General features: G+C 39.5%; 1 protein-coding gene across 1 annotated transcript; it reads right to left on the bottom strand.

The window, feature by feature from the left end:
* Positions 1–16,520: 16,520 nt before the first annotated feature.
* LOC147622120 (laccase-4-like) lies at positions 16,521–20,745 on the bottom strand. Its single transcript, XM_086823219.1, has 8 exons — positions 20,324–20,745; positions 19,932–20,083; positions 19,086–19,333; positions 18,474–18,602; positions 17,697–18,286; positions 17,116–17,536; positions 16,764–16,966; positions 16,521–16,666 (listed from the first exon to the last, which is right to left on the bottom strand). The coding sequence occupies exons 1-7, from the start codon at positions 20,456–20,458 to the stop codon at positions 16,812–16,814; spliced, it is 1,830 nt and encodes a 609-aa protein (XP_086679345.1). The 5' UTR covers positions 20,459–20,745; the 3' UTR covers positions 16,521–16,666; positions 16,764–16,811.
* Positions 20,746–24,591: the final 3,846 nt, after the last annotated feature.

The raw sequence follows: 24,591 nt of genomic DNA, 5'->3' as shown, positions 1-24,591 counted from the left end.
GGCTCTTTGCTTGTTTGCTTCAAGATCCCTCAGGTCTAGTTTCTCTCTCCACCACTTGTTCGAAGGTGAGGGTATCCAAGCCACTGATGTCTGGATCTTTTTCCTCAGCCCTCTCACAAACCATTGGCTCACTGTGGCTAGAGCAGGTCTGCTGAGATGATCTAGGTGCATTAGTAGTGCTCGAAATTCAGCTACACAGCTCTCTGTTAGTCTCTTCTTCTGAGTTGCTCTCGTCACCACTTGTTCAAAGGTGAGGGTATCCAAGCCATTGATGTCTGGATCTTTTCCTTCAGCCCTCTCACACACGAACCAATGGCTCAGTGTGGCTCAACAGGTTTGTTGGGCTGATCTAGGCATAATTAACAGTGCTCAAAATTCAGCTGCACAGTTCTCTATTAGCCTCTGTAGCTTTTCTAGTACTCCTATTGTTTTGTCTTTCCTCAATCTTTTCAGGAAGGCTTTCTTCAAATCTTCATATGTCTGGAAGTGCTCCAAACCATATTGTGCATACCAGCTAGTGGCCTTGCCATCCAAAGTTATCGTGAAATACTCTTCCTTTTGTGGAAATAGAGCTCTGGTGCTAGGAATGTGGTTTTGAAGGCAAATATGTGGGCATCTGGATCCTTCTCACTTTTTTCCTTGAACTTAGGAAAGACATCCTTCCCACAGTTGTGGGTTCTTCTTTTTCTTAAGCTTCATGCCTCCTGTTTTGTAGCTCTCGATGATCTCCTTCTTGATTTCTCAGCGGTTCCTAAATCTGTCATTCTTGCTAGCGGCGGAATCCCTTCTGGGAGTCTTCTTGGTGGATGATGCACATGTCCTTCATGTTTTACAACTTCAAACCGTCTCTGCGTGGGAAATTCCACATTGCTCTATTTGAGCTCCCTTCATTCTCCTTGCATACCCCATTGTACTCTTATGACTCTCTCATGAACATTCCTAACATCAGTGTATGCACACTTCCTTTCTAGAACTTATTTCAACTAGCTTTACTCTATTGACTCATTGTGCATGACTAACCTAGAACTAGCCTCTATCTTCCTACTCCCCTACACCTGGCATACTAGTTCCCGAACATGATCACCAAAGGTGTAAGAGTCCGATCATCAAGACCCAGCACTTATGTGGTTTCGGACCACCTAGTCGGCTCCGAAGGAGTAGCGACTAATGCAGCTGTGCCCAATGCAATAATCCAATGCTAGGACATTGGGTTACCTATCTTCCTAAATGCGGGGAGATTGATTATGACTACAAGCAGGTTAGTTCCTAAGTTTTTCCTGAGTGATCCGCATCCAGACAGGACTACACTTAACACAAGATTGAATGTTGAGTAGACAAAGATATGTAGAATAAATAGACAAAGACCAATTCATGAGTCATTCTTAAGTAATAACAATACAATTCAATGCCTTATCAGGAGCTCTGCTCATGAACTGCTCACTCAACTCTCATGTCTTCCTATTCAGTAATGTTTCTCTCCTTTGCACCCATGTAGACCCGACATGGTTCTTGGACTATCCAGACAGTAATGCACTCCTTCCCTACAATCTCAGCCAGGTAGACCAAGTCTACTCTAACCCCTATATCCCCTTATCTGACTAATTCCCCTTTTCCTTTACAACCACACGAGTACTACCCGTTCTTCAAGAAGCTGTTTACAAGTTTGTTGCAAAACAAGAAGACTCCATTTGTTGCACAATGGTCAGTCCCGCCGCGCGGCGATTTGGGTGGTGGTCAAACGGGCTAATTGGCCGCCAACACTAAGCATTCATATATATAGAATAAATGGCACATCTATCCATACATATCCTTTATTATCTTTTTAATTGACTTTGCGCTCTACAACAAATGCTATGGTGCTAGCGACACAAAATGTAATATTCCATTCTCAATACATTACATCCCTTAGGGATCCATCAAGAAGGTCCCTTGCATTGCAAACCTTAAACCAAACTAAGTCTAACAAAAGATTGGGTGCCACCACAATCTCAAGCATAGGCTTTTTTGTAACACTATTTAGGATGCATCAATAGGAGGTAAATATTTAGGAAAATCTTTGGGTGGAGGTGGTAGTTTCTCATTGGATTCCTTGCCTTCATTCACAAACCCACACCATCATCATCCCCTATGATGTGTGCAAAGTGGCAATGCATCAACCATACTCCTATATATATATATATATATAAGAGAGAAGAAAGTTAAACCTATGAGCACAAGAGCACTAATAAGAGCAGAATACATTAGATATTATATGCATTAGATATCTGATGCATGCATGCATTATGTGCTATTCTCTTGCATGCATGCATTAAAGGTCTTATAATGAAGAAGCTCTAGTATATTGAAGCTTATGCTTGAAGAAGCTCTAGTATGAAGAAGCTTAAACATTAAAAAAACCCCCCAAAAATAGGCCGCTCGGCACGGCTTGTTTCTGGGGGTCCGACGATGGGGCCTATTTCTGGGGGGGGTTCTCTTCAAATATAAATAAGGCGGCCCCAGGAGAAGAAGCTTTAGCCCAGAAGGTGGTGGCTTGGGCATATTTTCAAACATTAAAAAAACCCCTAGAAACAGGCCACGCCGACACAGCGCCTATTTCTGGGTTTTTTTTTCCTTTTGGAATATGCCAAGTGGCTCCATAAAAAATCTTTGGCCCAACATAAGAGCAATAATAAGAGCAGCTTGGAAGCTATAAAACCATTTTAAAAAACCCCATAAATAGGCCACACTAGCGTGGCCTGTTTTTGGGGTTTTTTTTCTCTTCAAAGATGCGCAAGGCTACTTGGTTGAAGAAGAAAACCAGAAAAAAGACCTTACCTAGGCATTGGTGGCTTCTGGAGGCACATGCCGGTGTCCATCTTCTCTTCCTCCCACAACTTGAACAAACACTTGTCGAGCAACGCACTCCCCTCTCTCTTTATCTTTATCTCCCGTCTTCTTTTTTTCTATATACCTACCCTTTGGTTGTTTATAATATCCATAATCTTTAACTAGTTATGTGCCCTTCTTTCTTTAGACCTACCCTTTAGTTGATCTCAAATATCTTAATTTTTCTTTGGACCTACCCTTTGGTTTTTAGTATCCATAATATTCCTTTAGCAACCAAAATACCCTTCCTTAGGAAAGGGTACATGATCAAAACATCTATAATCTTTAGTTGGTCATGTGCCCTAGTTTCTTTAGCCCTGCCCTTTGGTTGATTACAATGTCCCTTAGCTTTAGTTAGGTATGTGCCTATATTTCCTTAGACCTTAGTTGATAGCAATATTCATAATCATCCTTTAGCAAAAAACATACCCTTCCTTAAGTAGTTTAAAATGCGGACTCTTTCTCTCATGTACCCTCCCTTCCATAGATTGACATATGCACTCTTTCTACTAGGATAGACTTACCATTCTTTTAATAGGTCGATACATGTACTCTTTAATAGGTCAATTCATGTACTCTTTCTTCTTGGAAAAAACATACCCTTCCTTAATAAGTAGTTTAAAATGTGGACTCTTTCTCTCATGTAACCTCCCTTCCATAGATTGACATATGCACTCTTTCTAGTAGGATAGACTTACCATTCTTTTAATAGGTCGATACATGTACTCTTTAATAGGTCAATTCATGTACTCTTTCTTCTTGGAAAATAATACCCTTACTTTGAAAGGTCAGCATCATAATATGAATGATGGATTCAATCTAAAGGACATCACCACTTTAATACGTAAAGACGTTTACTAAAGCCAAATAAGGATATATGTTTTTCAATACTCTCTCTCTATCTTTCTCTCAAACCACATATACAAACTAAGAGATTTTAGAATCTAGAAGACATCAACACATTAATACTTAAAGAAGTCCTTTTACAACCAACATCACAAAGACCTAATCCTTCTCAAAAACCTCAACAAGAATCTAACATATAGAGATGTACCTCTTCCATAATCTACTTGATTTGAGTTTCAATAGAGGTGTACCTCTTCCATAATCTACTTGATTTGAGTTTCAATAAAAGTAATAAATTATCTTGTAGAATTACTTTCACCATGTGCATTACTGAACTGGTGACCCAAGCCACGAATCATATTCTCCACTCTAGACATTTTTAAAGTTATAGATTTAAAATGTGTAAGGTTAAAAATTCAATTCATGGGGAGGTTAAAAATGTGCTAAGTGGCCAACTAGTGGCTACTAACTCTACTCCCTTCAGTGTTTAATGAGAAATAAACGGTCCTAGCAGTAAGCAAATATAAAGTATCTTCACAGCCATCATGATCATTACAGGTAACTATGTTTCTTTTATGAGCTACCGCCATGTGGGAGTGCTTCTACAATGTATGGTATGGAACAGAGGTAGGATGGTCACTCATGGATTGAGTATGTGACAAGCAGTTCTGTTTGTTTTGACAGTGTTGTTTGATTCAGAAAGTGCGTAGGCCATTTACGTTGTGTGAATGTAGATTGTCCTTATTACACAAGGATGCACTTGCATAATGAGACACAATGGAAAGGTCGATTGAAAAGAAGTTTTCCAAAGGGAATGGTTGGTTTAGAGTTTGGTAATATTTCCTGCAAACATTGTGATCAAATGCTTGAATATGTGAGAACATGCCCAGTTGTTACCTATTATTGTCTACCAAGAGATGATCAGAATACAATTAGATGTGCTCTACATATGGGTAATCATGCGCATCCTTACAAAGAAGGCATAATTACATGCATTGATAAAAATTTGGAAGAGAAGGTGAATAGTAGGGTCGCTCTTAATCCTTTCCCTACATCAAACCAGCCCGTAATGATCAAGTCATCTACATAGATGACAACAAGCACAACTCCTCTATCACCATGTCTCACATACAATGAGAAATCTGCATTGGCTACATGAAAGCCAATAGTGACAAGATATTCAGAAATCTTGTCAGACCATGCTCTTGGTGCTTGCTTTAAGCCATACAAGGCTTTCTTCAACCTGCAAACATGCTCGGGGTGACCCACATCCTCATAACCAGGTGGCTGCAGCATATACACCTCTTCTTGCAAATCCCCATGCAAGAATGCATTCTTTACATCCATCTGATGTAAAGACCATTGCTTTGACGCAGCCACTGCTATCACAACTCTCACCGTTGCCATCTTGGCAACTGGGCTGAAAGTTTCCTCATAATCAATCCCATATGTCTGTGCATATCCTTTGGCTACCAATCTAGCCTTGTACCTGTTTATGCCTCCATCACTGTTATGTTTAACTTTGTACACCCACTTGCATCCAATGGCTTTCTTGCCTTCAGGCAATTGCACTAAGTCCCAAGTTTCATTTCCATATAGTGCATCCATCTCCTCATCCATAGCTTTCTCCCAACACACATTTCCAACAGCCTCATCAATGCATGTGGACTCTACAACCTGCACAACCTTTGCCATATATGCATAGTGATGTGCCACATAACCATCATATGTAAATCTCTGCACAGGGTTCTTCACTCTCCCTGATCTTCGCAGCTTTTCATTCATGGCTTCCATAGCCTTCTTTACACCAGGTGTTCTCATAGCTGGGATCCCAAGCTCCTCATCAAGGCTCATATCTGAGCCACTAGACTCTCCATCAACATGAGAATGCCCTGCAGAAATGTCAGGTATACCAAGGGGCTCAATCACTTTCTCTTTTCCTTTACGTGATGTAGTAATCACATTTGCAGGGCTGGTATTATGATGCAGCCTGCCACTCCATGGTCTATCAACAGACCCACTAGATGAGGACTCTCCATGTCCACTCAAAGACTGTGATTGCTGACCTGCACTCTGTGCAACCACACTTCCACTCACATCAGCCCCAACAGCTTCTTTTTCGGCAGCATACTAGCTGCTCATCTCATCAAAGACAACATCTCTACTTACCCTCAACTCACGTGTAGCAGGGTTATAACACCTGTATCCCTTTTGCTCAAGGGAATATCCAATAAACACACATTTTTCAGCTTTCGGATCCAGCTTAGTTCTCAGCTCATCTGGCACATGCACATATGCAATGCATCCAAAGACTTTCAGATGAGACAAATCTGGTTTTCTGCCAGTAAACCTCTCCTCTGGAGTTACATCATGTATGGCTGCAGTTGGAGTCCTGTTCATGATGTATACTGCTGTAGAAACAGCCTCAGCCCAATAGCAATGCGGCATATTCTTCTCTTCCATCAATGCTCGCGCAATCTCAGCAATGTGCCTGTTTTTTCGCTCAGCAACTCCATTTTGCTGCGGAGTATATCTGCATGTATACTGTCTCCGAATACCATTCTTCTTCAAATATTCAGAGAACTCATTGGAGAAGTACTCTCCCCCTCCATCTGACCTTAGGCACTTGACATATTTTCCTGTTTTCTTTTCAACCAAAACTCTGAAATTCTGAAAGTGAGTGAACACCTCACTCTTCTCTTTCATGAAATATACCCACACTTTCCTTGTGTGGTCATCGATGAAAGTCACATAGTACCTGCAGCCTCCCATAGATATGGTCTTCGTAGGACCCCATACATCTGAATGCACAACATCTAGTGCATTTTTGCTCACATATCTGTTACATGGAAACACATGCTTTGTTTGCTTCCCAAATTGGCATGCTTCACATATTTTCTGCATACCTTCCACTTTAAATTTTGGCAGCCCTGTCACAATTCCTTTTGTCTGCATAGACTTCAATCTCTGCACATTTACATGTCCAATTCTTTTATGCCATATGTCTGTGTCTGCAACAACTCCTGAACCATTTGCAAACATCGCAGCACTCATTTCAGGCATGTCTACATCCAACGTGAACATTCTGCCCACTCTGTTGCCTTTTGCAACCAACCTGCACTTGTCTTTAAAATCTTCAACATAACATCCATCAGGGTTAAACCGAACCTGCAAACCCTGCTCAATCATCTGGCCAACTGAGACCAGATTCTTTGTTATGTTCGGTACATGAAGTACATCTGCAAGGTACTTCACTTTGCCATCCTGCATAGACAATGGCACATCTCCAATGTGGGCAATTGGATGAGCAGTGTCATCCCCTGTTTCCACAAAACCTGGTCTTTCCGGGTTTTTCATCTCCTTGAACCACTCCCCATGTCTCGTCATGTGATTCGAAGCGCCTGAATCCACATACCATACATTATCTTTTTGTGCTGCGTCAACATTTTCAGACATGGCATTCACAACATGCTGCATAACAAACAACCTTTCATTATCCTCATTATTTCTGCTTGAGGATGCATAGTTGTTTTGCTGCACTTTCCCATTTTGCATGTCAGCCTGCTTCTTATAACATTCTGACTGCACATGTCCAGGCTTACCACAATAATAGCATTCACGTGCATCATTATATTGCCTTTGCTAATTTCCACGGCCTCTTTGACTCCCCTTGCCTCTGAATCTGCCTCTTCCACCTGCGTGTTGTTGTTGTTGTTGATTCTGGGACTGTTGTTGTTGTTGCTGCCTGCTGGCCATAATTCTGATTACCTGTTCGGCCACCTCCTTGACCGCGTCCACGGCCTCCTCTACCTCGTCCTCTTCCTGAACTCGTGTAGAAAGCCTGTTGCTCTGAACTGTTTTTACTTTGTGAAGACTGTTGGTCTTCACCCAAGTTCTTCTCTTCGATAATCAGCATAGACACCAAATCTGTAAAGTTGGGAATGTTTTCCTGAGTCTGAATAGACGTCTTGAACGCCTTGTATTGTGGCCCGAGACCACGTAGACAGACTTCCACCTTGTCATCATCATCTACTGACACACCAATAGATGCAAGGGATTCCACAATACCCTTTATCTTCAACGCATAGTCATTCACATACATGCTCTTTTTCTCCACAGTATGAAGTTCATTCTTCAACTATATCTTACGAGCCTTGGTATTTGTTTCATAAAGCTTTACCAAGGTGTCCCACGCCTCCTTGGGGGACTTGGCATCCTGAATGTGCCCAATCATGGTGTCCTGTATACTAATGGAAAGCCAATACATACTTTCTGGCTCCTTGGTTCCAGTCTTTAAACTCTTTCACATCTGCAGCAGTCGGATTTATATCCGGTATCTCCGGTGCCTCTTCATGCTCACCTTCTATGTAGTCCCAATAGCCTTTTCCCATCAGGAAATTCGTCAACTTGAACCTCCAAGCATGGAAGTTATTCTTGTCAAGCTTCTCAGCCACAATCTGAGTTATCCCATCATTTGACATCTTGCCAAACACACAATTTTACCAGAAACTGCACTCTAGTTTTTTCTGCACAACTGCTGTATTTTCTGCACAGCGGTATTGTAGTACTCTCAAATGTCACCAACAGTGACTTCAATGTGCATACATACACCCAATGGCAACTGTAGACCTCTTTGCAGCACCCACAGTGTCTGCACAGTCAATCTGTCTTCCTGCAGTACTTAAAACAGAGTTCTGCAGAGAATCGATGACTTACCCGCAGTGCTTGAAATCGCCTGCTTTCTGAAAAACGGAGGTCCAGACGCGCCCGAAACGCGTTTTCGGCCCGAAAAATGAAGTCCGAAGGACTGTATAGTTGCCCTATAGCTTCACTCCCGCGAAGAAAGCTCCTCAATCGGAGATCGTTTGCCGGTGCCTCCCGTAGAGCTCCCGACAAGGGTGTAGTCACCAACACAATAGGGAAGAGTAGTTGAAGCTCTTACCCTCGTACCGCTTCCTGTGGTTCTCTTGCTTGCAGCTCAGCCCTTAGCACGAACCAGGCTCTGATACCATGAAAAGATGCGGGGGGGGAAGAGAGCTTGAGCTCTTGCAAGCACACACACACACTCACAAAACCCTAATAGAGAACACACAAGATGAGAGGCTGAAATCTTCTTCTTCTTCTTCTCTACTCAACACTCAACACACCATATACAAGAATAAGAGTACACACAATATGAAAGGTACTCAACCAAATACATACACGGGTTCTCTATAGTGTGAACCCGACTAAATGAGCTGGCGCTATAACTATGCCAGTCTCTAGAGTGGCTGTCACACAGCCTGTCATCCCACTGGCCGCATATCACCCAAGATCTCACCAACCATGCCAGTGGTGTAAGTGCGGGGCCTATCCCCCAGGCGGGTCATCAGTGTCCACCGCCTCACTAGAGCTCGATATCTCAACAATAGGCACACCAAGACCGACGCCCAGGGTTTGGCCTGTGGCATAAGGTACCAATTTGGATTGTCATGAGGTGCAAATGCTTGAAAGAAATGGATTCATCTTGAAAAAAAGGATTGTTGTTCCGCAAAGCACACGAAATGATACATTTACAAATGGTGCGGTGTCTAGTGCGTTTCATCCACGGTCTCGTGACGGTAAAATTGTGAGATGGAGGACAAGGTTAACAAAAGAATTTAACAAGAACATTGATAAGGGTCAGAACTTGGACGACGGACACTACGGACACGTAATCTGTGAGGCCATAGTGGTATGCAATGAGTCTCATATCTTCTACATAAGCACTAATGGATCTAGAGCATTGGGAGTGAACTACTCCGTTATGATCAACAACTTTCCAAGATGCACATGTGAAGATTTTCAGAAAAGAGAGAGCAAGCGCTCTACATACATTCCATGCAAGAACGTGTACTTTTTTAACTTGCAGGTCCTTAGTTTGGATGCGATTGCTCATGAATTTATTCACCAAGCAGCTCTAACAAAAATTGAGTTATTTCAAGCACTTGGAGGCAGGCAATCAAATGTCGCACCTTGAAAGAGCTCGGCTGAATGTGGTTATGTTTCATTGTAGGACATGGGATTGTTAGAATGTTTTGTGTGGTTACAATGTTTTCTCTGCTTTTATTATGGATTGGTTTTGTGTGCTGGAGGCTTCGTTTTCTTTTCCATTTGTTGGCTTCGTTGTATTTACTACACAGGGCTTTGTTTGATTTATTGCATTATAGGGCTTCGTCGTCTTGTGACAAAGCCCTTGTGGGAACTCCTTTTAACGTGTGTCTATTTTTTTAAATGGTTATAATACATAATCCTCCAAACGATATACCTTTTATTCTTTATTCTTAATACAATGGGCATATGTATTGTTCCTTGAAACATATATCCCATCCATTAGGAGTTTTCTTAATGTATTGGAATATACTTACATATAGATACTTTTCTTCACATAAAGATGTTTCATCTTCTACTAATGTCTTAATTTGTTTACTTAGTAGTTGAATTGGTCAACATAAATTGTACCTGTTATATGTTTGGCATTGGTGGAAACATGGATGATATTGATGTGTAATAGTGTAGTTTGAAGTACATGATGTCAAAGAAGTTTAAGCATGGATGATATTGATGTGTAATGGTGTAGTTTGAAGCATATGTCAAAGAAGTTTAAACATGGATGATATTCATGTGTAATGGTGTAGTTTGAAGCATATGTCAAAGAAATTTAAACATGGATGATATTGATGTGTAATGGTGTAGTTTGAAGTATATGAAAAAGGTTTTTCCTTCTCCTTTCTTGGACTTGCCTACCCATCGTGGAATTTTATGAAAAGCCCTCTTGCATATTAAGCCCATACACATTCAAAATAAAGAAGAATTTAGCTACTTTACACACATTGATTCTTAAAAACTTCGAGGTTCGACTTTAAAATGAAAACTTGGATATAACTTTATCTTCTTATGCATTCTTATTCGTCAAACGTTCAAGCTTATTTGTGTGTTTGACGTTGAAGTTTCTAAGCATGTTCATTAATACTCTATTTTTATTATTTGGAACAGCCATGAGGCAATAATGTGTGTCGGTATGAGGATGGTTTTAAAAAGACATCTGAAGGAAGACTGCATGTTGTATCAAACTTTGGTAATCAATGGCACTTGATGGCAATTAGTTATATTAAATTTGATGCCTTTGGTAAGAAAAATAAATAGTGTTGGAATTAGGGTTGTAGAAAAGCACACAATGCTTGGAGAAGAAGAAGCAAGAATGCACACAACACACAGTGAATTAGATTGTGTCAATGTACAAAGATAAGTTAGCCCTAGAATGATGGGTGTATATACAAGCCGGGGGAAAAAACCTCCTAACGAGGAAAAAAGTGCCCCGGCGGTTCTAAGTGTGTTCACACATAGCACTGCCTATATATATGGCAATAAATCCTCCCTAGGAGTGATGGTGTGAATGAGAGCTGGCACTCATGCATAGGGAAGTGCCATGCCCGAAGTAGATCAGTCCACAAAGGGGAGCAAGCCCAAACCTTTGCGGAAAGCTTCAAACTTCTCACGAGGAAACGCCTTTGTGTGAAAAGATCGGCGAGGTTGTCCTGTGTTGGCACATATGCTAAGCTGATCTCTCTTGTGCTGAGAGTCTCTCCCTGACATAGTGATAATGCATCTCAATGTGCTTTGTGCGAGCATGAAAAACTGGGTTTCTCGCAACTGCCAATGCTCTCTGGCTGTCAGTGTAGATAGAGGTGGCAGACTCGTGTCCAACACCCAAGTCAGCCACCATAAGCCGTCTGAGCCACATACACTCAACCGTTTGTGAAAGCTGCCTGTACTCAGCTTCACAACTAGAAGTGGCCACAGTAGGTTGCTTCTTGCTCAACCAAGATATGCATGAGCTACCGAGCATGAAACAAAAACCACTTGTGGACACTCTTGTGTCATAGCAACCAGCCCAATCTGAGTCCGAAAAAGCATGTAAATCTGGCGGCAACGATCCCCCCTTGGGATAAAACAACCCAAGATGTATGGTGCCACTCAAGTAGTGAAAGATGTGTTTAACTGCCTTCCAATGCTGACCCTGGGCTATGCATAAACCTGCTCACCTATGAGACTGCAAACTGAATGTCCGGCCTCGTAATGCATACATAAATGAGGCAACCAACAGCTGTCTAATAGAGTGTGATATCAAAGCATTATGAAGACTCAACTTCAAACCTGTCTCCATTGGAGTAGCAATAGGCTTGCAGTCTTCAAGGCCAAATCTCTGCAACAATGTCTCAATATACTTTGTCTGACACAAAGCAATACCTCCATCACACTACTTAAATTGTATCCCTAAATAATGCCCCAAATCTAACATCTCAAAAGAGGCATTCAAATCAACCTTAAAATCAGCAATATGACTCTCATTTGGTCTTGTGAGCAGCATGTCATCGACATAGAGAGCAATGATTAGATGTACATCATCCACACGTTTAACATACAAAGTGCTTTCTGTTAGACTATTATGAAAACCATGTGCAGTCAATTATGCATGTATCTTTTCATACCAAGCTCGTGGAGCTTGCTTTAAACCATACAAAGCCTTTTTCAACCTGCACACTTTGTTTTCCGGCCCTCTTTGAACAAAACCACGAGGCTGCGATACATACACCTCCTCATGCAAATCTCCATTCAAGAACGCAGTCTTTATGTCCAACTAATGTACATTCCAACCATTATGAGCTACCAATGCACAAATGCTACGAATGGTAGTCATATAACAAGTGGGAGCAAAGGTCTCATCAACATCAATGCCCTTTTCCCTTGAGCATAACCCTTTGCAACAAGTCTAGCCTTATAGCGATCAACACTGCCATCTGGCTTTCGTTTCAACTTAAAAACCCACTTACATCCAATGACCTTTTTACCAATAGGCAAATCACACAAAGACCATGTACCATTCTTCATTATAGCATCATATTCACTTTGCATTGCAGCCAACCAATTTTCTAATTTTTGTGCCTCATCAAATGAAAGAGGTTCTTCCTCTTCACACATACTAGACACAGCCTAAGCATAACAATCTGATGCATAAGAGGCATGGTGAAAACCTGAACGAGTACGACTAGAAATAGGTGCATCAATTTTATTATCACGCAAGGTTTGCACCAGTCATTTAGGCATACCTCTAGCCTGCTCATTTTCAGCCCTATCCTCATAAATTACATCCTGTAAATCTGTATCAGAAATAGGCTGATCTATGATGTCGTTTGAAATCTGCATAGGCTAAATATTTGCCTCATTAGGACTTACATTTGAATTCCCACCTGTAAACAGAGGCAACAACGTATCAAATACATCCCGTGAGCTTACACCTGTCTCTTTGGTACATGATAACAAAGGTTGCACAGCATCTTCCACAAAAACAACATCTCGACTAATCAAGATACGCTTTGACTGCGGATGATACAATCTGTAACCCTTACTCTCAGCACTGTAACCAACAAAAATGCATTTGACAGCCTTATCATCCAATTTCTACGTTGTTGCACAGGCGCTAAAGCATAGGCCAAGCAACTAAAGACACGCAAGTAACCAATCGAAGGTTTCCTGCCATGCCAAGCTTCGTATGGAGTAACAGACTGCAAGGCCTTAGTGGGACACCTGTTGAGTACATATGCAGCACACATGACAGCCTCAAGCCAAAACGCATGTGGCAAAGCTTGGCTCTTGACCATACATCATGCCATCTTCATAAGTGACCTGTTTTTCCTCTCAGCAATACCATTTTGCTGAGGGGTATACGGCACTGTACATTGGTGTTTTATCCCACGACTAGCCAGAAATGCATCAAACTTTTTAGACATGTACTCCCTCCCTCGATCAGAACGGAGGGTGCCCACAGTACAATTGGATACGTTTTCAGCCATAAGCAAAAACTGTTTGAAGCACAAAAACACTTCGAACTTTGCCTTTAGTGGATATACCCATGCATGCCTTGAGTAATCATCAATGAAAGTCACGAAGTACAAGTGTTTACCAAATGACGGAGTTTGCATAGGCCCACATACATCACTATGTACAAGTTGCAATTTGCGAGTGGCCCACACAGAACCATCCTTTGGAAATACAGAACGCAACATTTTGCCCAAAATACAGCCTTCACAAACATGTTTTAATGGTGCCTCAAGAGGGGGCAATGAAGCAACCGTATCAAATTTCTGCAACAAACGCAGCAAACTAGCAAAGTTCAGATGACCAAAACGAGCATGCCATAGTTTTGCATCTGAAACTGTCTTTTCATCAGAAACTGCATTTGTTGAATCTTCCACACACTTGTCATAAGAATTGAGCCTATACAGCCCACGAAATAAGGTGCCAGATGCAATAATCGAATCACCAGAAGTGAAATCATGAATAGTACATCTGTCATCCACAAATTTGACTACAAGTCCAAGTCTAGCAAGCGCAGAGACAGACAATAGATTCTTCTTTATCCCTGGCACATACAAAGCATCTGAAAGTGTGAAAGCGCTACCATTTACATCAGTAAGCATAATTTTATCAACGCCCTTCACTAGTAAGAAGCATTATTGGCACATGTGACAGTATTCCCATTAGAGACAACCTCAAGACAAGTGAACATATCACGATGCGAGGTAATGTGCTTTGTAGCACCACTGTCAAAATACCATACATCAGAGTCAACAGAAACTGCCAAACATGCATCATGTACTGATGGGTCATACTGGCAATACACAGACTGACAATACACGCTAAATGCCCATTCTGTATCCTGCACAACATTTGTAGAATCTGCATTTATAGAAGCATCCGCTATTGTGGCTGCATTTGACTCTTTCTTCTTTGCCTCTTTAGCCTTTAGCTTAGGAAAATTCTTAATGACATGATCAGTTGCCTTACAATAGTTGCACCTGATCTTTTTCTTGCCTTTATCAAGAGCCTTCTCAGACCTATTGTTGCTACCTGTGGAAGGAGAAGAAGTTGCAGACCTACTAATAGGAGAAGAAACAGTGGAAGAGACTACCTTACCACTTCTTCTCTGCTGGGCAGCAACAAATACCTGATCAACTGCACGCTGCCTAGCCCTGTTTTTCCTGGACTACGCTTCTTGTAAGAGCTTGTTGACTAAAGAATCATACTTGACAACATCAGGTCTGTTAAATAACAAGTCTCCACGTGGAAGCAAAAGTCTGATATGACTTAGGTAAAGCATCAAGAACAGTCTGCACAAGAAAATAATCAGGAATAATCTCACCTGTAGAAATCAACTGTTCCTTGAGATCTTTAATCTCAGCAAGAAAAACATTCATGTCATCATCTTCCTGCATAATCTTCGATTCTAGCTCTTTACGCAGGTAAGAGACTTTTGCCTCGTTACGACCTGCATACAAACCAGCTAGAATATCCCAAGCCTGTTTTGCTGTTTTAGCTGAACGAATATGTGGAGTGATGTTATGTTTGACGGAAAGTGCAATTAAAGCATGAGCCTGCGCATCTTTACCATCCCAAAACGAGCTTGTTCAGCAGTGGGTAAAACAGCAGCAACAGCAGAGCTGCTAGAACCTGCAACATCCTCAACAGATCCTACATCCACAGAACCTGGACGTACATCCATACAATGTTCCACACTCCTTTTGCAACCAAAACATGCTGCATCATGTATGCCCAAAGTGGGTAGTTGCTGTCTTCATCCAATTTGTCATCAAAGACTGAACAGAAAACAACTCGTGCTATGTAGCACGGTCCACAATAGAATACGTATGCCTGTTTTGCAGAAAACTGCACTGTCGAAATTTTTGCACAAAATAACGAAAACACCTGTACAGAACTTGTAATGCAAAAACGGAGCCCGAAACGACCTCAAATGCAATTTCTGAGAACGCTAAGCCTTATGGGCTTGTCTGCAGAGTATAAAGACTTGCAAGCGCTCGTGAAAGCTCACCTCAATTGGAGAACGTGAGTCGAAGGGTGCTAGCGGCGTAGCCCTGGGAGAGCTGATGCCTGCTCTGATACCAATTGTTGGAATTAGGATTACAGAAAAGCACACAAAGCTTGGAGAAGAAGAAACAAGAATGCACACACACAATGAATTAGATTGTGTCAATGTACAAAGATAAGTTAGTCCAAGAATGATGGGTGTATATACAAGCCGGGGAAAGAAACCTCCTAATAACGAGGGAAAAAGTGCCCCGACGGTCCTAAGTGTGTTCACACACATCACTGCCTATATATATGGCAACAAATAGATCTTATCTATAATTTACTTTGATTACTTTTATGTCTAAATTTTTTCCATCATGACCTCATTTATCAACTCAAAATGTGTGACATGCAGTCTTCCTTGAGTGTGACATAAATAGATCTTATCTATAATTTACTTTTGATTACTTTTATGTCTAAAATTTTTCCATCATGACCTCATTTATCAACTCAAAATGATGACATGCAGTCTTCCTTGAGTGTGACATTATACATTAATATCATCCATGTTTAAACTCTGCCCCTTTCAAAAGGAATTAACTAATTCCACTTAAATATAATAGGTACATTTTGTGTTGACCAATTCAACTACCAAGTAAACAAATTAAGACATTAGTAGAAGATGATGGCATATTTATGTGAAGAAAAGTATCTATATGTAAATCCATTCCAATACATTAAACAAACTTCTACTAATGGTAGACGAGATATATATGTTTCAAGCAACAATACATATACCCATTGTATTAAGAATCAAGAATAAAAGGTAAATGTATATTATTTGGAGAATTCGTGTATCACAACCATTAAAAAAATTAGACACACCACGAGGGCTTTGTCCACAAAATGAAGCCCTATGCAGTAAATGCAATGAAGCATGTAATACTACATTCTCAAGAGAGGAATTACATCCTTGATTTAATTAGAGATGCATCAACGTGAGGGTCCTTGTGCAAACTTTGTCGAACCATCCTATGAGGTGAGAACTTGGAGGGTTAAGCCAAGCCAGGTGTAACAAACGATTAATATCTAAGCATAGACTTTTTTGTATGCTACTTAGGATGTACCACTATGAGGTGAGAACTTGGAGGGTTAAGCCAAGCCAGGTGTAACAAACGATTAATATATAAGCATAGACTTTTTTTGTATGCTATTTAGGATGTACCCCTAGTTGGAGAGGAACATTTAGGAAAATCTTTGGGTGGAGGTGGTAGTTTCTCATCAGGCGCCTTCCCATCATTAACAATCCACACCATCATCATCCCCCATGATGTGTGCATCTCGAAATGGCAATGCATCAACCATACACCTACACGACGCGACAACCACACGTAAGAGAAGAAAGTGGGGTGAAAAAGAAGGAACCCCACTACTATATTATAGTAGTGTGTAGAGAGAGAGAGAGAGAGAGAGAGAGAGAATATTATATAATTAGAGTTATATATAAATAATGATTACCTGGATTATCCGTGAAAAACCGGAGGGCGGCCCATCCTCCAGCAGGGACGGCGATGGTGTTCATGGCAGGGGGGTCCACGAGGTTGAAGTTGGGGGGGTCCTTCTGCGAATCATAATCGCCTAAGCCCATGCCCACCACGTAGAAGTTGTAGCCATGCAGATGGAAGGGGTGGCTCTCGAAGAAGAGATTTGCTGTGTTTTGCAGAACCAGTTGTACATTGGTCTTGTACTCCAGCACCACCACCTTGGTGCCCAAAACTGCCTCCAAGTCGGTCGGAGCTGCGCCCGGAGCTTGGCTTGTGTAATTGTACTGGAACAATGGCATGCTTGGAAAATCCTCTTGGTATGTGCTCTCTGCTAATGCTAGTGATCCGTCCAACATCGCCGAGCCATTGATCATATGGGTCCTCTCGTAGTACGCCTGGCCCAGTCTCACACACACACACACAGCATGGGCCCATGGTTATCCTCTAATCTCTCAGATTATCTCAAGTATAGGATAATATAAGGCTGCCTAACTTTCAGATAATCATGCTTCGCTCATGCTAAATATCCGATATTAACCATGCGTTAAGACCAACCTGTAAGATGGAGATGCTCGGGGTTTTAAACGTGACATTGTTCACTGATGCCCCTATCTTCTTGTGCTGTGGACCAATGCAGACATCGCCCGGCGGGCATTCTACAAGAGAGTAACCTACGGTGAAGAGGAAGCTTCGGTCGACAATCTGTGGGACCTCGGCCGGGTAAGCTTTGCTGTTCAAACTCCTTAAATTTCCCACATAATTGAGGGCATAATCAGTGTCATTAACAGCTGGGAATGCAGGGAAATCAAGCTCTTCAAGGGTTTTGTTATGTGCCCCTTCATAGATGAAGAGGCCAGTGGTGGTGGTGCGGGGGTATGGGACATAGTCATCCCTAGCTGGAGAGTATATGTTGCCAGCCATCACATAGCTATCCACATCTTGGTCGGCAGTAACCAGCACATCCGCTGTCTGCCCTGGTGCTAGCACTATCACATCGGTTGTATACGGCTTGCACAATGAGCAGTCAGTCTCTACTACTGTGAGCTTGTGCTTGGCTATCTGGAAAAACATTTGAAAGTTCATGGCAGCATTGATCATCCTCAAAAGGTAGGTCTCCCCCTTCTTCACTGTCATGGCAGTTGCATCTGCATTATTACACACACACATGCATCCCATTAGCTTAGCTAATTATATATGTAAATCAGTAATTATTTATTTTCAATTTATATTGGCATAAATCTATTTTTTTTATTTCTATCACCCCCCCCATATGTCTGACCATTTTTCCAACAACCGAAAAAAAAAAAAACTTTAAATGTCTAGAAATTTTACCTTCAAGGGAGTAGTTGTAAAGCAAGCCAGGTTGTCCATTGATGGTTGTGGCATTTGATATATTATACCCATCCCCACCATCTAAAGCATATTGTTCAACAGCCATCACATCCATGATCCACCATTCCCCTGCAAAGAATAAATAGTTCTTGCTTTTCTGTTAATGCTTCTAAGTGAGATTTAAGCTATGAAGTCCTTGCAAATCAATACAAGCAAAAAGAAAGAAAATAGGTGGATTTCAAATATAGAAAAGGAAGGCAATGGGTGGTGTGATAATGGCAGACTACATCATCAGTCTAGGCGGGATAAGCGGGGGGGGGGGGGGGGGGGAAACGAATCTACCTAGGTAAAAAATAGAATTAGATTCTGATAATTCTGGAAAGGCATGGCTATGTAAAAATAGAATTCGATTATTATATTTTTGGAAAATGCATACATAGATACAATTAACATAATAATTATTAGATATAGTGGGGGAAACTAAGAGGATGTGAAAAAAATTAAAAAAAATAAAAATTAAGACTATGCGTAGGTAGAAAGAGAATTAGATTATCATAATTTTGGAAGGTGTAGATATTATTAATATATTAATTAAAAGGGATGGTATGGTACCTAAGAGGATGGGAAAATCTTCCTTTGGCTGGATGGGGAAAGGGTAAGGCTTGCCCTTTGGGGGTTGGATGATGAAGGCCCCATACGCAGTGGCCCTTTGCCACCTGTAATGGGCATGCCAGAAGAGGGTCCCTTGCTCTCTCACAACTGTGAAGTTGTGCGTGTAGTGCTCGTTTGGCAGCAGTGGGCACTGTGTTATATACGCAGGCCCGTCTGCCCACGCGGTTAACATCTGCCTCACCCCATGCCTGCGCCAAAACATTCAAATTAAACATGTAGGTTTAATTAGACACATCATCTTCATTCAAATCATAATGTGAGAAAAGAAGGCTTTAAAAATTATAAATTGTGCCATCTAGGGTTAAAAGATGCATAATTGGGCTATTATTTAAGGCTAATCTGTAAATTAATTGGCTATAATTCATCAACTAAACAAGCGCCCATGCCTGCACTCTCAAAAAAAAAAACCTGCCATTTAATTATATAGCCAATCGATCTGTAGTGATCGATTGGCTACAAATAATCAACTAAACAAGCCCTGCACCCATCACCCCCAAAAAAAAAAAAAATTTGTAATACTGTCATTTAATGTTTAACGTAAATACTAAAATTATTACAAATATACATTGGGTTAAAACTTCCTCGACCTACGCTATAATTAATTTTTCTAAATAATACAATGCCTGTACCCAACCATTAATACATATTATATATCCCTTAAATAAGAAAGAAATAATTAAACAGATTGATAAATCGGTAAAGATGCAAGGAAAAGCAGATCAGAGATGCTTTTTTTTTATGATTTTTGTGTAATTTAAAGGATTGAGTTTTGCGGATTAGCAGCACCAGTGAATGGTGATATTCTCGTCGACATGGTTGGACACTTTGGCGTACACTTGGTCACCCTGCTGCACGTACACATTGGGCCCTGGGAATTGCCCATTTACCGACACAATCTGCTTGGTTTGGCCAAGCCGGGTAACATTGGCATAAAGTATCTGCAACATATTATTGAGATAATCATGCGTTAGTACTTGCTAATCCCACCATACTTACAGTAGCAGCAGCATTAAACAACACCGATAATTAATTTGTGTTAATCCTTGAGCATAATATAAAGACCAGCAAAATAAAGCTCCCATGTGATGGTTTTCGACCAAAAAAGAAAAAGGAGCATAATTTACAGAATTCTCGACAATTAGTTGGTGCAAACTAAGTTTAATGTAGATTTAGTCTACCTTGAAATGCAAATGGTGTGTTGTAGTTCCATCTGCATTCTCAACTGAGTCTGCAGAAGCCAAGGCCAGGAGAGAGGGGAGGAGAAGGTGGAAGATCAATAACCTAGAAATCAAGGATAAATGAGAAGAAAGCATAGCCGCAAATTCAAGTAGCTAACAATATGGTGAACGAATATATAATAATAATAACTAAAGAAGTGGGGAAGATTATTCTAGAACAATAGGATGCAGAATTAAGCAACGTGGGAAAGATTATTACAACAGAATTAGAGCAAGATGTGATGACAAATAGCAAGAGGAAAGACAACAAAGAGAGAAAGATTGAAGTATAATAATAAGGTTTAGAGGATCGGATTTTCTAAAGTTTTTTTAAAAAATAAAAGTGAGTAAAAGGTTGTCCACAAATGAAAAAGGCTTGTTGTTTATAGAGATGTGGCCATTGGGGGCTTTATGTTGAAAGGGTGGGCTTTAGAAGAAGGAGAAGAAGAAGTCAAATAGGACGAAGTCAACTTAACCTTTTTACGTACATATGATTGTAAGAAGGCAACAAATACATAAATAAATGCATGATAAAGGAACCCTTACTCTCATGAAGGTGCCAACAAAATAACAATAATAATAGACAATAGAAAATTTGCCCCCCCCCCCCCCACCCCCCAAAACACACACACACACACTCTCTCTCAATGCTACATTGACCACGTCAATGTCAAAAATAAATTTCCTCTTTTCTTGTGCTCTACCTAGAAATCAACCTCTCTAACCTCATCAATGAGGTTACTCATATCCTTCTCATTGTCTTAGTCCTAAACTAGTGAAAACAAGGATAACCTTCAAGCTCTTTAAACCAATGAAAACAAGGATAACGTTCAAGCTCTATCGTGTTTTATTTTTATTTTTTAAATGCATAGGCTAGTCAGTTTTATAGCTAAATTATTAAAATTTTGATTCTGTAAATTCAAGGCTAGGCAAAATTACAAATGATTTTTCTCAATCTAAGCTGTCAAAATTATACCAAAGGAAGGGTTTTTTTTTTCGGACATTGGACCACCTTCTTCACCCATAAACAAAAAATGATGAGTGTTCGTTTACATCACAACAAAAATATCTCTTTCTTTCATCTGATTTTTCCTTCACACATTGTTTTTTTTCAAAAATAAAGACCTTAAATTAAATGATCCGCAGCTCCACTCGCTTTTTGAAAGTTTCCTCCGTCTCTCCCCAAACCTATGCCAAAGCTTTTTCTTCCTCTCATGAACCTACCATGAGTAATTCTTCCTCTCCTGAACCTGCCACATGTAAAGCATGGGAATAGTGAAAATGAAGAATAGATATAGATAACTTCTTTAACTGATGAGGTGGTTTTTTTTTTGTTTACTTAACCTCTCAATGAACCATAACACTTCTAACCTCTCATTATCTCATATACAACATAACTGTTTTTTGAAGGAGTTAAATACAACTATAGTATGTTAAAAATCAACATGTACTTTTGAATATGGTTTCAACTTAACAGGTTTTCTTTGAAACAAGGGGTCCAAAACCATGTGTAAAGCATTCAATGCCTAAGTGCATGCCTCCATTTGATTAGAAAATGCAAGTGGAATATAATGGGATATTAAACATGATGTGATTGATACATGCAATTTGAACTTTGAAGGGCATGGGCAAGTTACATCCCAATTTTTTTCCTTTTGAAAGGACTGCTTTTATCTTTATTGGTAGTGAGTTAGGCTTCTTAGTGTAAAAAGCCTCATTTTGGAGCAACCTTAAATTTTCATAAATTGCATCAAAAGCCCATTTCTTCATAAAGAGATTGGAAGGGCATATTACTATTTTAGCCGTTCCTTATGCAAAGACATTGTAGGGAAATTGTAAGTTAAATCTCTTGGGGTAAATCATCAAGTGATCCAAGGGTGGAGGTTTATTTTGTAATTTTTATTTTGGATTTTATGTAGATATGTTTCGATATAAGCATTTATTATTTGTGTAAGTATAGTTATTATTTACAATAAAAATTCAATCATTTAGTGATCCAAGGGTGGAGGGTTTTTTTATTGAATCATTTTTAAAAATTTAGATGTTTTGATTAGCACATTCATTGTCTGCGTAAGTATAGTCATTGTTTATAATATAAATGCTACAGTGGCATATTGGAAAGACACCCTTTTGCAAAGGGGTATTTGTCACTTGTAGATAGAAGGTGTATATTTTGGGAAAAACACACTATCACCATTTTTGGGCCAAAAGATATAAAAATAAAAAATACCAACAAATAAAAAAAATAAAAAATCCTAACAAATTAAAAAATCCATAAATAAAAATGGCATAGAGGCTTGTTTTTATATAGATTAGGGGGAGAGGGGAGGTTTATTTTAAAATGTGGGATTTAGAAGAAGAAGTCTATTTGACACGCGCTTTCCTTGACTGCATCAACTTAACCTTTTACATATATATGATTGTAAGAAGGCAGTATAAATGCATGATAAGGAACCCTCATTCTCATTAGGTACCAATAAATTAACAATAATAATAGACATTAGAAAATTTTCCCCACACACACACTCAATGCTGTCTATCAATCTCCATAGACCAACAAAAATATCTTTCTCTTTAATCTTATCTTTCCTACACACATTGTTTTCTTTTTAATAATATTTAAAGGCCTTAAATTAAATGACTCGCAACTCCGCTCACTTTTTGAAAGTTCCCAACCCTCTCTCCCCAAACCTATGCCAAAGCTTTTTCTTCCTCTCCCAAAACTTCCATGTGTAATTCTTCCTCTCCCGAACCTGCCTTGTGTAATGCATGGGAATCGTGAAAATAAAGAATAGTTATAGATAACTTCTTTAACTAATGAGGTGTTTTTCCTTTTTTTTATAAAAATACTTAACCTCTCAATGAACCATGACACTTCCAACCTCTCATTGTCACGTATATAACATGACTTTTTTTTTAAACGAGTTAAATACAACTAAAACATGTTAGATTTTGTAAAAATCAACAAGTACTTTTGAATATGGTTTCCAATTTGAGAGGTTTTCTCGAAATAAAGGGTTCAAAACCATGTGTAAAGCATTCAATGTGTAAATGCATGCCTCAATTTGATTAGAAAATGCAAGTGGAATACCTTGTGATATTAAACATGATGTGATTGATACATGTAATATCTCAACCCTAGAATTTAAACTTTCAAGGGCATTGGGAAAGTTATAACCCAACTATTTTTTAATTTTTCAAGGGAGGCTTTTATATTTATTGGTCGTGAATTAGGCTTCTCAATGTAAAAAGCCTCATTTTGAGGAATCTAATTTTTCATAAAGGGCTCACATCAAAAGTCCATTTCTTTGTGAAGGGACATATTACTATTTTGGCCTTTCTTTATGCAAGATAATTTTATTTTGGATTCTATGTAGATATGTTTCGATAAGAATTTATTGTTTATGTAAGTATAGTTATTATTTACAATAAAAATTCAATCACTAAGTGATCCCAAGGTGGAGGTTTTCCTTGTAAAATCATTTTTAAAAAAAATTAGATGTTTTGATTAGCACATTCATTGTTTGTGTCAGTATAGTTATTGTTTATAGTATAAATTCTATCACCATTTTTTTGGCCAAAATATATTACTTCCAAGAAAGTTTATGTAGTCCAAGGGACTAAAGTCTTGGTCGTTAGCTAGTTTTCTTTCAGAAATTGACATAACAAATGACTTTATAACTAAAAATTCTAATACTACAGTTTGTTTCCTTGCAAAAAAAAACGACATAGAAATTGACTTTTTATCTGTTAAAAAATAATGTTATTGTTTGTTCCCTCATAACCCCCCCCCCCCCCAAAAAAAATCAAAATCTAACTTTTTTTCAATCTTGCCATTGAAAAATACACAATGATGTTTTTTTGCAATAGCATGTGACAAAATAAATTCTAGTTGTAAGGTCCATTTTACATATATCCCCACCACATTACATGTGGCCTCTCATCACATGGGTGTTGGTTTAATTTTTTATTGGTATGTTCTTTCTTCTTTTCTTTTGTTTTTTTGAAATGACTTAAAATTTATTGGTATGTTCTTTATTCAAAATGATGAGATGCCCACAAACCATAAATGTTTGTTCTTTATCTCATGTATTTTTTAATAACCTTCAAAAATCAATTCTAGATTTATTTGACAACCAAAATGGTCAAAAATTAGTATGACAACCATGGAAAAACAAGCCTCCATGGGTGAGGCTTACATTGGGAATATCAAGTAAAGGGAAAATTTC

Source organism: Cibotium barometz, chromosome 29 (assembly GCF_041138505.1).
Source record: "Cibotium barometz isolate CiBa-2024 chromosome 29, ASM4113850v1, whole genome shotgun sequence".
NCBI classification, from domain to species: Eukaryota; Viridiplantae; Streptophyta; class Polypodiopsida; order Cyatheales; family Cibotiaceae; genus Cibotium; species Cibotium barometz.
Note: the sequence above shows the minus strand (reverse complement) of the source record. Positions and strands in the feature narration are given on the sequence as shown.

Coding starts and splice junctions, on each gene's coding strand:
- LOC147622120 (XM_086823219.1), bottom strand. CDS start 20,458: ATGCTTTCTTCTCATTTATCCTTGATTTCTAGGTTATTGATCTTCCAC. Junction 20,084..20,323: donor CACACCATTTGCATTTCAAG/GTAGACTAAATC, acceptor AATATGTTGCAG/ATACTTTATGCCAATGTTAC. Junction 18,603..19,085: donor AGATTTTCCCATCCTCTTAG/GTACCATACCAT, acceptor TATTCTTTGCAG/GGGAATGGTGGATCATGGAT.